This window comes from Sciurus carolinensis, chromosome 1 (assembly GCF_902686445.1).
Source record: "Sciurus carolinensis chromosome 1, mSciCar1.2, whole genome shotgun sequence".
Classification (NCBI taxonomy): domain Eukaryota; kingdom Metazoa; phylum Chordata; class Mammalia; order Rodentia; family Sciuridae; genus Sciurus; species Sciurus carolinensis.
The window spans coordinates 188,712,644-188,728,756 of record NC_062213.1 but is presented as its reverse complement, the minus strand read 5'-3'; the positions used below and the strand labels follow the sequence as shown (position 1 = coordinate 188,728,756).

At 37.7% G+C, this 16,113-nt stretch overlaps 1 protein-coding gene across 3 annotated transcripts in view; it reads left to right on the top strand.

Annotated features, from left to right (window-relative positions):
- Positions 1-16,113, top strand: part of Gmeb1 (glucocorticoid modulatory element binding protein 1) — a 54,130-nt gene that overhangs the window by 21,241 nt on the left and 16,776 nt on the right. For 2 of the 3 annotated variants that reach the window (XM_047547708.1, XM_047547697.1), the window contains 4 exons: positions 1,477-1,634; positions 11,103-11,215; positions 12,535-12,659; positions 13,833-13,936. In XM_047547708.1, the coding sequence (XP_047403664.1) occupies positions 1,507-1,634; positions 11,103-11,215; positions 12,535-12,659; positions 13,833-13,936 (470 nt within the window). In that variant the 5' untranslated portion in view covers positions 1,477-1,506. The remainder of the gene's footprint in view (positions 1-1,476; positions 1,635-11,102; positions 11,216-12,534; positions 12,660-13,832; positions 13,937-16,113) is intronic. The other variant, XM_047547717.1, reaches the window with a different exon arrangement.

Sequence of the window (16,113 nt, the reverse complement as noted above, 5' to 3'; positions counted from 1 at the left end):
CAGAAATGTGAAAATTTATTAATATATGTTCAGAGTATAGTAGGTGGTTGGTGTGGCTGAAGCTGTAATTCTGGGGGTGTGATAGTCACAGATAAAACTGGAGGAGTATTTTGAGGTCAATGAGGTAACCTTTTCTTATGTGTTATAGGCAAACAAGTGCTCTGGCAGAGCTAAATCTAGATCGCATCTATTGTCAGTTTCACTCTGTCATCCTGGTCATTTTCACATACCCATATGTTTAAGTAAACACAGCTCTTACCTATGTTCTCGTAAGCAAATCTCTCTTTTCAACTGTGAAGACTAACAGCTGCAGGGGCCCTCTGTGTTTTTGGGATAGTACTTGGAGTTATTTTAGAATCAAGGAGCACATGGTGCTGGATGTTGGTTTCCTTAGTAGCTCTGTAAGGGAGATGTCAACTGAGATCAGCTCCATTCTTTCTGAGGCAAGAGTTCCTAGAGAGGTAAAACAAAAATTTTTTTAGGTTTCTAGAGATCATATATTTGAATTCAACATTTATTAAACAACTACTCAATGCAATTTACCTTCCCCTTCACACACAACTTAGTTCAGTCAGTCAGCGAGTACCAAGTATTTACAAAGAGTGGAGCACTTGATGAGGTGTAATGGCTAGTCCCACAGAAAACAGATAGGACACCTACTTTCCAGGAGGTTACTGTTTGAAATGGAACTAGTGGTGTGCAATAAACCAACTCTTCAGAATAAAAACCAAAAACCTTGATTTGTAGTGCTTATCAGCTTCCATGGTGTTCGCATTCCCAACATTGCTGATCTCAAACTACCAATTTGAGGTGTCACTATTCAGAGCTGAGACGAGAAAAAAACAGTTGGTTCTCAGGAGCTGGTAGAGCGGATTGTAGCACACCAATGGGTGAATCACACATATTAAGAAAACCTACAAACTGGGTATGGTGCAACATATCTATAATCCCATTGATTTGGTAGACTGAGGCAGGAGAATAACAAGTTTAACAACTGAGTGAGAACCTCAGCAACTTAGCAAGACTCTGTCGCAAAATAAAAAAAGGACTGGGACCCTTGGGTTAAATCACCAGTTTGAAAGAAAGAAAGAAAGAGAGAGCAAAAGAAAGAAAGAAAATCCTACAGGGCTGGTAATGTAACTCAGTGGTAGAGTACTTGGCCTAGTAGGCATAAGGTCCTGGTTGATCCCCAGCCCCAAAAGGAAGGGAGGACGGTAAAGGAAGAAAGGAATGGTGTGAGAGAGCAAGGGAGGGAGGGAGGAAAGGAAGAGGGAAGGAAGGAAATCTACAATAGCCAGTGCTGAGCATTTCTGGAAAGACAGTCTCTCAGCTTCCTCCCATAGCTCCCATCCTTTTCAGAGTATCCTGATCTCCAGGTTGCTCTTGGAATTGGTAGTCATTATCTTGGCATTTCTTTCCTATGGTGGCCATCTTTCAAACCAGCTGAAGTAATTTGTGCTTCTTGTTTCCTCATAGAAACCCCAGCTATCAGACTTCATGTGAAAGATGGCTAATGCAGAAGTGAGTGTCCCAGTGGGAGATGTGGTTGTGGTACCCACTGAAGGAAATGAAGGCGAGAACCCTGAAGACACAAAAACCCAAGTGATCTTGCAGTTACAACCTGTGCAACAAGGGTAAGTGGCTAGAGATTTGGTATTCTGAAAATTTTGGGGAGCTTTAAAGGGAGGGAAGATTGTAACTTTATGGTTGTTTAGCACAATGGAACATTCAAAATCCATCAGAGCTGGCTGAGTTTTCATATTGATATGTAGTGTGTGTTATATTTGTCTTTTGTATTGTTCTTGCTGGGGATTGAACCCAGCACCTTGCATGTGACTGAGTTATATCCCCAGTCCCTGTATTTGTCATTTTAATAATATTATTGTAATAGTTATCTATTTCCTCATATCCCTCTCCACTGAGGATAAGTTACAGGACTCCCTCATCTTATATATTGACCCCTCTTTGTGTGTGTGTGTGGTAGTAGGGATTGAACCTAAGGCTTCATGCAGGCTAGGTAAGTGCTCTACCACTGAGCTACAGCCACAGCACCCCCCTTTTTTTTTTTTTTTTTTTTTTTTTTTTTTAAGAGACAGGTTCTCACTGAGTTGCTTAGCACCTTGCCATGCGGAGACTGGCTTTGAACTCTTGATCTTCCTACCTTAGCCTCCTGAAACACTAGGAGTACAGATGTGCACCACTTTGCCTGGCTCCCCAGCCCTATTTTAATATTTTATTTTGAAACAAGGTCTAGCTAAGTTGCTCAGCCTTCACCAAGTTGCTGAGGTTGACTTTGAACTTCTGATCCTCCTGCCTCAGCCTCCAGAGCTGCTGGGATTATAGGCGTGTGCCCTTGTACCCAGCTATATTCACACGATTTAACACAGGTTTTCAGTACATTATTTCCCAAGGGCAGTGTAGTTAGAATAGATTAGGTAATGCAACTACAAAAGTATTTCTGTAATACAATATATTATGAAGGTGTTGGAAGAAATATAATGCAAATTTCTTCCTATCATGAGGCATGCAGTATAGTTGTAAAAAATACTTGTATGTGCCAGGTGTGGTAGCACATGCTTATGATCCCAGAGGCTGGTAGGCTCAGGTAGGAGGATCTAAAGTTCAAGGCTAACCTCAGCAACTTAGCCAGACCCTATCTCAAAATAAAAGGACTGGGGCTGAAGTTGTAGCTCAGTGGTAAAGCACTCTGGGTTCAATCCCTGTTACCAGAAAAATGTGTGTGCGTGTAAATAAAGACATTGCTTATGTGGAAAAATCTAAGAAATGCTGAATGATGTGGTTAGGAAGTGCTTTGTAGTTCAGTGGCTCACTATGAATTTAAAAGAAGATAAAAATTTTTTTTGTTCATTTGTTTTTCTAGTGCTTGGGGATCAAACCTGGAACCTCAGGCAAGCACTCTATTGCTAAGCTAAATCCCCAGCTCTAAGAGAGAAATTTTAAAAGGGGATCTTAAAGGATAAATAAGAATTAGATCTGCACAGAGAAGGACGGGTAGTTCTTCTGTCTTAGAGAATGTATAGAAGATCATTCATAGGATTAGCAATGTTTCTGGGCAAACACAGTAATCCAGTCCTAATCTTTTTTTTTTTAAATTGCCCCTCCCCCATCACACGTTTCCACCAATCCAGTTACTAATCTTAGTAATGTACCTTGTCCAAACATTTTTTTGGAGAAAGAGTTAAACCCTCTTGGTAAAAATTTTTTGTTTGTTTTTATTGTTGTTGTTGAGGATTGAAAACAGGACCTTGTGCATGCTAAATACACATTTACCACTGATCTATACCCACATCTCTTTCTCTTGGTAATTTTTAAAACATTCCTGTAGGACTGGGTGCCATGGTGAATGCCTGTAATCCCAGCAGCTCAGGTGGCTGAGGCAGAAAGATCACAAGTTCAAAGCCAGCCTCAACCACTTAGTGAGGCCCCAAGCAATTGAGCGAGACCCTGTCTCAAAATAAAAAAATAAAAACAGGCTGGGGATGCAGCTCAGTGGTTAAGTGCCCCCTGGGTTCAATCCCTGCTACCAAAAAAAAAAAATAATAATAATAATATTATATTATATAATAATGTCATATATTATATTATAATATTATAATATCATATATGATATATAATATTAATATTATATAATAACATTATATATAATATTAATATTATATAATATTATAATATAATATTATATATTATATTATAATAATTATAATATATAATAATATTATAATAATAAAAAAAAGTTCTAGTACAGGACTGGGGATACAGCTTAGTGATAGAGTTCTTGCCTAGCAGATAGATGTAAGGCCCTAGGTTTAATCCTCAGCACTGCAAAACAAAACAAAAATGCCAAAAACTTTTTAGTGTAGAAAATTTCAAATGTATAGATTTCATTGATGTACCTACCTGTGTAATCCCAGTGACACAGGAGGCTGAGGTAGGAGGAGGTCAAGTTCAAGGCCAGCCTGGGCAACTTAGCAAGACCCTATCTCAAAATAAAAAAGATAAAAAGGGATAGGGATATAACTCAGTGGTAGAGCACTCCTGGGTTTAATTCCCAGTATTGTAAAATAGAAAAAGAAAACAAAAATTCAAATGTATAAACAAATAAAGAAAACATAACGAACTCCCAGCTTCAACAATACCTGGTTGACTTTTTCATCTCTTTATCATCCAACTTCTTTTCTTTCTTTCTTTCTTTTTTTTTTTTCTGGTAGGGACTGAACCCAGTGGTGCTTTAACCAGTGAGCCACATCCCCAGCCCTTTTTATATTTTACTTAGAGACAGAGTCTTGCTGAGGGTCTTGCTGAGTTGCTTAGGGCCTTGCTAAGTTACTGAGGCTGACTTTGAACTCACAATCCTCCTGCCTCAGCCTCCTGAGACACTGGGATTATAGGCATGTACCACTATGCCCAGCTATTTATTCATTCATTCATTTATTTATTTATTGAAGCAAATCCTAGATATTTGTATGTATCTTAAAAAAAGAAATATTCTTTTTTTTTTTTTAAATGGCAGTACTGGCGGTTGAACCCAGGAGTGCTTTATTCATGAACTACACTCCCAGTTCTTCTATTTTTTATTTTGAGAGAGGGTCTTGCTAAATTACCCAGGCTAGCCTTGAACTTGTGATCCTCCTGTCTCAGTTACAGACTTGTACCACTATACCTGCTTTGCAGCTTTATTTTCTCATGCAGTCCTCATTTCTTCTATCTTTCTTTTTTTTTTTTTTTTTTTTTTGCGGTGCTGAAGATTGAACCCAGGGCCTCGTGCTTGCAAGGCAAGCACCCTGCCAACTGAGCTATATCTCCAGCCCCATCTTCTGTCTTTCTTAAAGTACTCCAGTTGTCACTTGTCCTATCCTTATTAAAGACAGAAAGAAAATTCTGTGCTATTAGCCTTAGTTTTTAAAAAATTTTTCTTCTTTTTTCTTTTTATTTATTTATTTATTTTGTGGGTGGTGCTGGGGATTAAACATAGGGCCTTGCTTATGCTGGTCAAGCACTCTACCTCTGACCTGCATCCCCAAACATTTTTACTTTTTTTTTTTTTTTTTGGCAGAGTGGTACTGGGGATTGAACTCAGGGACACTCAACCACTGAGCCACATCCCCAGCACTTTTTTTTTTTTAGTTGTATTTAGAGACAGGGTCTCACTGAGTTGCTTAGGGCCTCGCTAAGTTGCTGAGGCTGGCTTTGAACTCGTGATCCTCCTGCCTCAGCCTCCTGAGCTGCTGGGATTACAAGTGTGCACCACTGCACCCAGCTCTTGGCATTTTTTGTTGTTTCTTTTTCTCATTATTTTGTTTATTTTATTTCTTTTTTTTACCTTGTTAGTTTTAGATATAGTCATCTTTGTACAATGTATATTTACCTCTCAAGCCACAATTTACATTGAGTTTAGTATATGGAGTAGTGAGTAAACATTTTGAGATACTACCAATTGATAATGTTCAGTTGATTTCTCTACTTGTATTTTCTAATTATTTGAATATTTTATTGTATCTTAGTCTTATTTTTTTAAAAAAATTTTAATACCTTTATTTTATTTTTATGAGGTGCTGAGGATCGATCCAGTGCCTCACATGTGCTAGGCAAGTGCTCTCACTGAGCTACAACCCACCCCTTAGTCTTATTTTTAAAAACTGAAAGGAGAGCTGGGTACAGTGGAACATACCTGTAATCCCAGCAACTCAGGAGGCTGAGGCAGGAGGATCATACATTCAAGACTGACCTCAGCAACTTAGTGAGACCCTGTCTCAAGATAAAAAAAAAATAAAAAGGACTATGGGTATGGTTTAGTTGAAGAGCACCTCTAGGTTCAATTCCCAGTACTTCAAAAAAAAAAAAAAAAAAAAAGAGGGTGATAAAAATATAGATACCAGTAATAAGATATAAAGAACTCATATAACATGAGACAAAGATGTATAGTATCAGGTGCTGGTGTTAAGCCACAATCACACTTATCCTGATTGGCCATGGATTTAAGTAGGAAGGAAAGAAATACTCAAGAATGTGCATAAAACTCTGGGAATATAATCGACAAATGGGCTAAGGAAATGAATAGACACTTCACAGAAGAAGATCTACAAGCAATCAACAAACATAAGGAAAAATGTTTAACATCTCTAGTAATAAGAGAAATGCAAATCAAAACCACCCTAAGATTCCATCTCACCCCAATTAGAATGGCGATTATCAAGAATACAAGCAACAACAGGTGTTGGCGAGGATGTGGGGAGAAAGGTACACTCATACATTGCTGGTGGGGCTGCAAATTAGTGCAGCCACTCTGGAAAGCAGTGTGGAGACTCCTTAGAAAACTTGGAATGGAACCACCATTTGACCCAGCTATCCCACTCCTTGGCCTATACCCAAAGGACTTAAAATCAGCATACTACAGAGATACAGCCACATCAATGTTCATAGCTGCTCAATTCACAATAGCCAGATTGTGGAACCAACCTAGATGTCCTTCAATTGATGAATGGATAAAGAAACTGTGGTATATATATACAATGGCATATTACTCAGACATAAAGAATGATAAAATTATGGCATTTGCAGGCAAATGGATGAAATTGGAGAATATCATGCTAAGTGAGATAAGCCAATCTCAAAAAACCAAAGGACGAATGATATCGCTAATAAGTGGATGATGACACATAATGGGGGGTGGGAGGGGTTAGTGTTAGGGTTAGAGTTGGGGTTAGGGAAGGAGGCAAGAATGAAGGAAGGAAGGACTGTATAGAGGGAAGAGAGGGGTGGGAGGGGTGGGGGGAAGGGAAAAAATAACAGAATGAATCAAACAACCATTACCCTATGTAAATTTATGATTACACAAATGGTATGCCTTTATGCCATGTACAAACAGAGAAACAACATGTATCCCATTTGTTTACAATAAAAAAAAACACTCTGGGAATATATTGGTGAAGATTATATTAAAAAGGCAAAATAATAACAGATTTTATATAAATATTTTTAGATTTCAGTATATAGAACTCCCCTTATATGTCTTTTTAGCTTTTAAATCTATGACATTTTCTATTTTTTTCAGGTATTCATTGTGTACATGTTTGCAGAAATGCGTTAATTAGCAAAAGTAGACTATCTGGTAACAATCTCTACATATATATAGAACCTGATATTGTATAAGATTATACTTTCATATTAACAATAGATTGGCTTTAAAGTATATGCAGAATTTAATTTTCTTTTTCTCTTCTTTCTCCTTTTCTTTCTCTTGTCTTTTTTTTTTTTTCTCCCAGGAATACTGAGGTATCTAATTGGCTTTTGATAATTCTGGGAAGTCCTGGGATATAGCTCAGTGGTAGATCACTTAACAAACTTGTGCAAACCCCCAGCACTGCAAAAATAATAATAATAATTCTGGGCATTTTTCAACATAGAAGCCATATTCAGCACATACTTTCTTTAAAAAAAAAAAATAATGGGATTAACATTTTCAAATAAAATCTCTTTTATAACATTCTGAAAAAGTTTCAGAGGAAGTAAAGGTACCAGGATTTCATCACCATTCTTGAATTTCCAGTTCACTTTGGATTGATAATGGAGTTTTAAACATAATGTGATCAAAGTTTTGTTTTGTTTTGTGGAACTATGGATTAAATCCATAAGTGCTTTACCACTGAGCTACATCCCCAGCTCTTTTTGTTTTGTTTGAGACAGGATCTCACTAAGGATCTCATTACGTTGCCCAGGCTAACCTTGAACTTTTTTTTTCCTAAATAGTTATATATGACAGTAGAATCCTTTTTGACACATCATACATCTGGTTGTACATGAATGACCTTGAATTTTTAATTCTCCTGCCTCAGCCTCCTGAGTCCCTGGGATTATAGGCATGAGCTACCATGCCAAGGTGATCATGGTTTTAGTACTTCATAAACTTACTCAGTATACTGACTGACTTTATTTTTTTCTGTAGAAAAAAATTCAGTCCACATGTGGAAGGACAGTTCAGTTTGAGGAGGAGCAGCCCTGCTTTTCTTTTCATGCTGTATTTCAATCTAGTAGAAAGATTAGGGTCATGGATTGGGTGTGTAACTCAGTGGTAGAACACTTGCCTAGGATGTGCAAGACCCTGGGTTTAACCCTAGCACCATAAGTAAATAAGTAAATTTTTAAAAAGTTTAAGGTCATAGAAGATATATTAATTCTTTCAGATCAAGAGGGTATACCCCTTAGTTTTTTTCTTTTTAAATATATTTTTTAGATGTTGATAGACCTTTTTTTTATTCATTTATTTTTATGTGGTGCTGAGAATTGAACCCAGTGCCTCACACATGCTAGGTAAGCGCTCTATCACTGAGCCACAACACCAGCCTGACCCCTTAATTTTTGAGATAGGGCCCCGCTGAGTTGCTGAGGGTCTCATAAGTTGCTGAGGCTGGCCTTTGACTTGTGATCCTCCTGTCTCAGCCTTCCAAATTGCTGGATTACAGGCATGGGCCAGTGCTCCTGACCTTTTATTCATTTTTGTTTGTTTGTTCGTTTGATTTTGCAGTGTTAGGGATCAATCCTAGGACCTCAAACATAGGCAAATGGTCTATCTCTGATCTGCACACCCATCCCATATTGAGATAGATATTTAGGAGTTTTCTAGCTTAAAGTTTTTTTCTCTCTCTCTTTCTTTCTTCAACACTCAGTTCTTTTTATTTTTTTATTTAAAGACAGGGTCTCACTAAGGTGCTAAGGTTGACCTTGAACTTGTAATCTTCCTGATTCAGCCTCAAGTCACTGGGATGACAGATTTGTACCACCATGTCTAGCTGGTTTCTCATTTTTTTTTTGGGGGGTTCTGGGGATTGAACCCAGGGCCTTGTGCTTACAAGTCAAGCACTCTACCGACTGAGCTATCTCCTGAGCCCCTGGTTTCTCATTTTTATCTTAATCCTTATTCATTGAAAACCATTTATTAGGTCTTCGACATGTTTCAGTTAGCACATCATGTGCCAGACATACAAAATTGAATAAATAAGAAAGACATGGTTTTTACTCTCAGGGACCTGTTAGATTATACCCTGTGGGAGATAAATAAACAGGTATATATTATTAAATGTTATAGGTCTTGTAACAAAAACTGAAGGTAGATGGATCACAAAGGAGGATATGGTTTTACTGGTGGAATAGGGATGGTAAGAAAAACATCCAAAAGATACTTATTGAAAGATAAGTGGGGAAGAATGTTCTGGGAAGAGAGAAAAGTAAGAGCAAAGATAAAAGATATGAAAGGTGGTAATTTTTGGAACCACAAATAGTTTGGTAGGACTGGAACTTGGATTGTAGAGTTTAGAGAAAGTTGAAACTAGAAGGCTTGAAGGGTCTTAAAAATCATACTAAGGATTTGAGGCTTTATTTATTGTAGATGGACACAATACCTTTATTTTATTTTATTTATTTACAAGTGGTGCTGGAGCCGCAGTTACTCATACATGCTAGGCAAGTGCTCTACCACTGATCTGTAACCCCAGCCCAAGGCTTTATTTTAATAGTGTGGAGAGGTGTTTTGGTTTGTTTGTTTTGTTTTGTTTTTTGGTACTGGGAATTTAACCTAGGGGCACTCTACCATTGAGCTACATCCCTAGCCCTTTTAATTTTTCGTTTTGAGACAGGGTCTCCTTAAGTTGCTTATGATCTCAGTAAATTGCTGGGGCTGATCCTCCTCCCTCAGCCTCCCAGATTATTGGGATTACAGGCATACATCACTGAGCCTGGCACATCTCCAGCCTTTTTTTTTTTTTTTTTCGGTACTGGGAATTGAACTCAGGGGCACTAGACCACTGAGCCACTTCCCCAGCCCTATTTTGTATATTATTTAGAGACAGGGTGTCACTGAGTTGCTTAGCACCTTGCTTTTGCCGAGGCTGGCTTTGAACTCACGATCCTCCTGCCTCAACCTCTGGAACCAATGGGATTACAGGCATGCACCACCGTGCCTCACTACCCCTATCCTTTTTATTGTTTATTTTGAGAGAGTGTCTCACTAAGTTGCTTATGGCCTCACAATTGCTGAGATTTATCTTGAACTTGTGATCCTCCTGCTTCAGCCTCCTGGGTTGCTGGGATTACAGGCATATGCCACCATGCCTATCCTGGAAGTTATTTTAGACACAATGAATTCAACAAAATCCTGTGGTACATCCAAATGTATGTATTTACTTAGCAGTTCGCTGTTTCCTGTCGTGAAATTCAGAAGGGAAGTCTGCACTATAGGTGCACCATGGAGATGGATAGTCTTTTATGTAAAGATTACTCAGGCAGTGCTTTCAAATAACAAGATGTAAGAATTAATACATCAGGTTTATTATAGAAATTAAGCAAACAAATGACACCAGTGTATCACGTTAGATTATCTGAGCCCACAAATGTAGAGGCATTTTAGGTTGGTCTGTGTTACATAACCTTCCATTAAGTGGTGCTTCTAGTTACTGGTAGTTAATTTGAGCATGGCTTTTCTCCTGCTTTTTTTCAGTTGGCTTTGTTCATGTCAATAATTTGGTTATAATACCTTAAAAGATGCTAAACTGCAGGAATGGGAATGTAGCTCAGTGGTAGAACAGTTGCCTATTGTGTGAGGCCCTGGGTTTAATCCCTAGCACCCCCAACACACACACAATGCTAAAGTACTAAAAAACAGTGCTAAAATTTCTAGATTTTTAACAAAATATATAAATTTTGGTCAACATGGTTCTTCCTGTCTTGAACTACTTTGTATTCTTGTCAGGTTAATTCTATATGATTTCATCTTGTACTTAAAGCAAAACTATGTGATGAACATTTAAAGTGATGTGATAAAGGAGAAAGTCTGGTGTAATACAATAGCAAGTGGAGTATAGTAGCAAAAATTACTTTCCTTTGAGGTGAGGAAAGTTGTTGTCGATTCATTTCCATGGTAGTAGCTGCTAAGCAGTCCTGGGCAGCTTGAAGTTTAAATACAATGGGAAACTTGTCAAAGTACTAACATAGAATTGTTAAGTGTATTTATTTTATTCCTTTTGAGATAGAGTAAAAACAAATTTCTTAACCCCATGCTGTGAATATTAATCTTTTCATGATTTATGTAGTTTGTTTATCGATGGACACTTTTACAACAGGATTTATGAAGCTGGGTCGGAGAACAACACGGCAGTTGTAGCGGTAGAAACTCACACAATACACAAAATTGAAGAAGGAATTGGTAAGTCTTCATTTTTCTAATACTTTTGTCCTTAGTTTCCTTGGTTACCTTATAGCCTGTGTGTGTGTGTGTGTGTGGCGCACGCTGGGCAGTCAAACCCAGAGAGGGCCTCACACATCCTAGGTAGATGCTCATTTAGCTACATCGCCAGCCTGAGGTGCCTTGCCTACCATGCCTTATGTTTTGGGGAAACATCTAGTGTGCTTACCAATATTGTAGCCATCAATTTAATAGAAGCATATTTAGAGACTAAGACTTACTAATTAAGAAGCCAGGACTGGTAGTTGATTGTTTAATATCAGTGTGCTAGTGTGAGTGAAAGATAAGTCATTTATAAAAATCCCACAAAGATAGAAGCTTGACTAGCATACCCAGGCCCTGGGTTCAGTCTCCACTACTGCCAAAAAAATATTCCACAAAGAAATTAGAGTCTCAGGTTGATACCTGTCATTAGAGAAATTGCTGATGAGGATTGACAAGGTGCTGACTCAAAGGCTGTTAGGGGAAAGAAACTGAAATTAAGCAAACCTAAGTTTGAATTCCATTTTCTCTCTCTTTTTTTTGGTGGTATTAGGGATTTGAACCCAGGGCCTTGCACATGTCAGACAAGTATTCTACCTCTCCCACTGATCTATACCGCTAGCCTTTTTAATTTTATTTTGAGATAGAGTCTCACTAAGTTGGCCAGGCTGGTCTTGAATTTGTGATCCTTCTGTCTCAGTCTCTTGAGTAACTAGGATTATAGGTCACCACTGTTCATACTTTCCCACTTTTTAGCTGTGTGTCCTTGGGATAGTCACTTATTTTTCTGAGGTCCATAAACTTATATGTAAAACTTGGGAAACAATTACTGCTTCACAGGGTTTTTATAAGAATGAAATAATATTAAGCATGTAAAACAGTAACTGTAGCTGGGTGCTGTGGTCATGCTTGTAATCCCAGCAGTTTGGGAGGTTGAGGCAGGAGGATCACAAGTTAGAGGCCAACCTCAGCAACTAAGCAAGGCTCTAAGCAACTTAATGAGACCCTATTTCAAAATTAAAAAAAAAGATTGAGGATGAATCTCAGTGATAGATTGCCACTGTGTTAAATACCTATTGCCACAAAACAAAACAAACAAACAATATGTATATATATTAGCGCGTCTAGCACATGGTAGGAGATAACTGTTAGGCCAAACTTTTTCCAAAGGATTCCTAAACAATACTAGCAAGAATGAACTAGTAGTCCCTCTGATAAACCAGCAGACTGGTAATTTGGAATTTAGAATTTGGTGAAGACTTGTTCATTAAATAACTGATTTTTTCTTCCATTTTCAGATGCAAGCACTATAGAAGCAAATGAGGATATGGAAATTGCTTACCCCATAACTTGTGGAGAGAGCAAAGCCATTCTCCTCTGGAAGAAGTTTGTATGTCCAGGAATAAATGTGAAGTGTGTCAAGGTAATTGTCTTCTTGCTGATATCTGTTTTGGGACTCCTTTTCAAAGGGTGCTGTTTCAGTGCCTCCTCTTTCTCTTCCACCAAATCTTTTTTTTTTTTTTTTTTTTTTTTTTCCTTTTTCTGCATTGATGGAATCCATGACCTTGTACATGCTCGGCAAGCTCTACCACTGAGCTACACTCCCAGTCCCAACCAAATCAATGTTTTTGATTTTACAGCTATTGTCCTATCATTTCACAGTAGAAAAATTAAGGATTGACCTGGATTTAAGTTCTCTTAGAATGTAGAAAACTTGTGTTTTCACTACTATAAACCCAACCTTTAAAATCGTTAGTTTTTTTTTTTTTTTGTTCTTCCCTTTTGGGATCTGGGGATCAAATTTAGGGCCTTGTACGCACTAAGCATGCACTGTTCCACTAAGCTCATCCCTAGCCTGAATGGTCCCTGGTGTGTAATAGATAATCAATAAACATAATCAATAAATATCTGTTCAATGAATGGAGTCCCTTTCTATCACTGACTAACTGGGTGACCTTGATCAAGTTTTTTAATATTTCAGAGCCTCATTCTAAAAGTGAAATCATATATATATATATATATATATATTTTTTATTTATATACATATCAATACCTATAATGCAAGACTGCTAGTTTAAATGAGATAATATTTGTAAAATGCTTTGTACTAGTATGCATTATAGAAGAGTTTATTCAAAATTATTATTGATATATAACTAATTGGAACAAATTAAAAAGAAAAAAGTCATCGATAAAAATAATCTTCACAAGAGCATAATATGAAAAAAATTGTTTATTCTGTCTTTATTGGTGGCTACAACATAGATATTAATTATCATAGTGGCATCATCCTAGATTAATTAGGATTACGGAATTTTAAGGGTCTGCAGTGCTATTGCTTCTTCCACACTTGTTCTTTCCACTGTCCTGAATCTTGTCCTTGAGACTGGATAGATTATTTTAGTTTATTTGGTCAGCCTTTGCAGCACTAGACCAAACCATGGGATTCAAGGTATAAGTGGATAGTAGATACTAATCAATTCATTTTCTCTCTGGGCATTTTTTGTACATAACCAGTAGTTGTCATTCCATTCTTTTCCCTCTTGACTTGCCTAAGTTGACATTGAACTGCTTTGGACTTTTTTTTTTACTTTAGTTCAATGATCAGTTGATCAGCCCCAAGCATTTTGTTCATCTGGCTGGCAAGTCCACTCTGAAGGACTGGAAGAGAGCCATTCGTCTGGGTGGAATCATGCTTAGGTAAGGTCTAGCACCACACCACTCAACAAACTTTGGGGCACTTAATTATGGTAGAGTCCAGTCTTTTCCTCTTTACCTTGAGGTTTGTCTTCTGTCTGAAGGATTGACTTGAGGAATCCATGCATTATATACTCTTTGTCAGTTTGTTCTGCTTTTTTGGGGTTCTGGGGATTGAACTCAGGGTCACTTTACTACTGAGCTTATATCCTCAGCTCTTCTTATTTTTTATTTTGAGACAGGGTCTTGCTCAGTTGCTTAGGACCTCACTAAATTGCTAAGACTGGCCTTTAACTTGTGATCCTCCTGCCTCAGCTTCCTGAGTTGCCAGGATTATAGGCATTAGAAACCATGTCCAGCTCATCAAGTTGTTCTTTTTTGTTGTTTTTCGTACCAGTGATTAAACCCAGGAGCACTTAACCTCTGAGCCATGTCCCCAAGCTGCTGGGATTACAGGCATACACCACCGTGTCCGACTATCAAGTCGTTCTCTTTCTCTCTCTCTCTCTCTCTCTCCCCCCCTTTTTTTTTTTTTTTTTTTAGTATTTTTTTAGTCGTAGATAGACACAATACCTTTATTTTATTTATTTATTTTTATGTGGTGCTGAGGATCAAACCCAGTGCCTCACACGTGCTAGGCAAGTGCTCTACCACTGAGCCACAACCCCAGCCCCTCAAGTTGTTCTTAATCCTTTATTATTTATTTATTTATTTATTTATTTGCAGTGCTGAGGCTTGATCCCAGATCCTATACTTTCCTGGCAAGCCCTCTAGCACTGAGCTATGCTCTCAGGCCTCAACTTGTTCTTCTTTTTTTTTTTTTTTTTTTTTTTTTTTTTTTTTCCTTTCAATTTTTTAGTTTTCTGTGGACACAATACCTTTATATTTATGTGGTGCTGAGGATTGAACCCAGGGCCTCATGCTTACTGGGTGAGCATACTACCACTGAGCCACAACCCCAGCCCCCAATTTGTTCTTAAAATCTCTGGGAGATCCAGGTACAGCAACAAATATCTGTAATCCTAGCATTTTAGGAGACTGAGGCAGGAGGATCACAGGTTTGTTTGTTTGTTTGTTTAGTTGTAGATAGACACAATATCTTTATTTTATTTATTTATTTTTATGTGGTGCTGAGGATCCAACCCAGTGCTAGACCAGCCTCACACATGCTAGGCAAGGGCTCTACCATTGAGCTATACCCCCAACCCAGAGGATCACAAGTTTGAGGCCAACCTGGGCAACTTAGTGAGACCCTATCACAAAATAAAATAAAATAAAAAGGACTGGGGACATACTTTAGTAGTAGAGTGTCCCTGGGCCCTGGGTTCAATCCTCAGTGTTACAAAAAAAAAAAAAAATTGTGTGTATAGGTTGAATCCTCTCTTGGCAGACAAACTCTGAGTAGATGATAGTCCTGTTTGAGACCACCAAGCAGAGAAACAAAGAGGAAGTGAAACAGCCCTGGAGCAGTGTAGGCTGACTGACAAATCCTGGGATAATCTGGTGAAGCAGAAGGGTGCTTGAGAATTAACAGTTGTGCACAACAAATGCAATCCTCACCATCATTGTACCCCGGAAATAAATATCAGAATGTGTAATATCCTCTACTCTCACCCCTTTTTTTTTGTAACAAGTTTACCCGTGTAGTTTTTCCTGCTTGAATATTAACATTAGTTGGTATTCCTGCAATATTAACCTGCCAATAGAAAATTTTTAAATGGTCAAGAATTATAAGTTGCCCATAGAACATGTCTATGAGCCTGGAAAAGATCTTACCCTTTATCTTTTTAATTATTTTAAAAGAAATCCTTCCTAAGAAAAATCTATAATCTTTGTAGAGAGTCAAGCATAAAGGTTTTATTGTAACAATATTTATTATGGTGAAAATTATAGTCTACTTTAATGTATAGTCAAGGGACTTCTAAAGTAAATTATGACTTTTCAGAAATGTGTATGAGTATATATTATGGGTTATTTTGCAGTCATTAAAATATTTCTTAAGGGTTTTGCATGGAAAAATGCTTATGAAGTAATGTGAAAAAGACAAATATAAAACTGACTAAATGGGACTCGGGTATAGCCCAGTGGTGGAGTGCTTGCCTAGCATGCATGAGGTCCTGGGTTCTATGTCCAGCACTGCAAACATTTTTTTTTTTTTTTTTAATAAAAATAAATTAAAC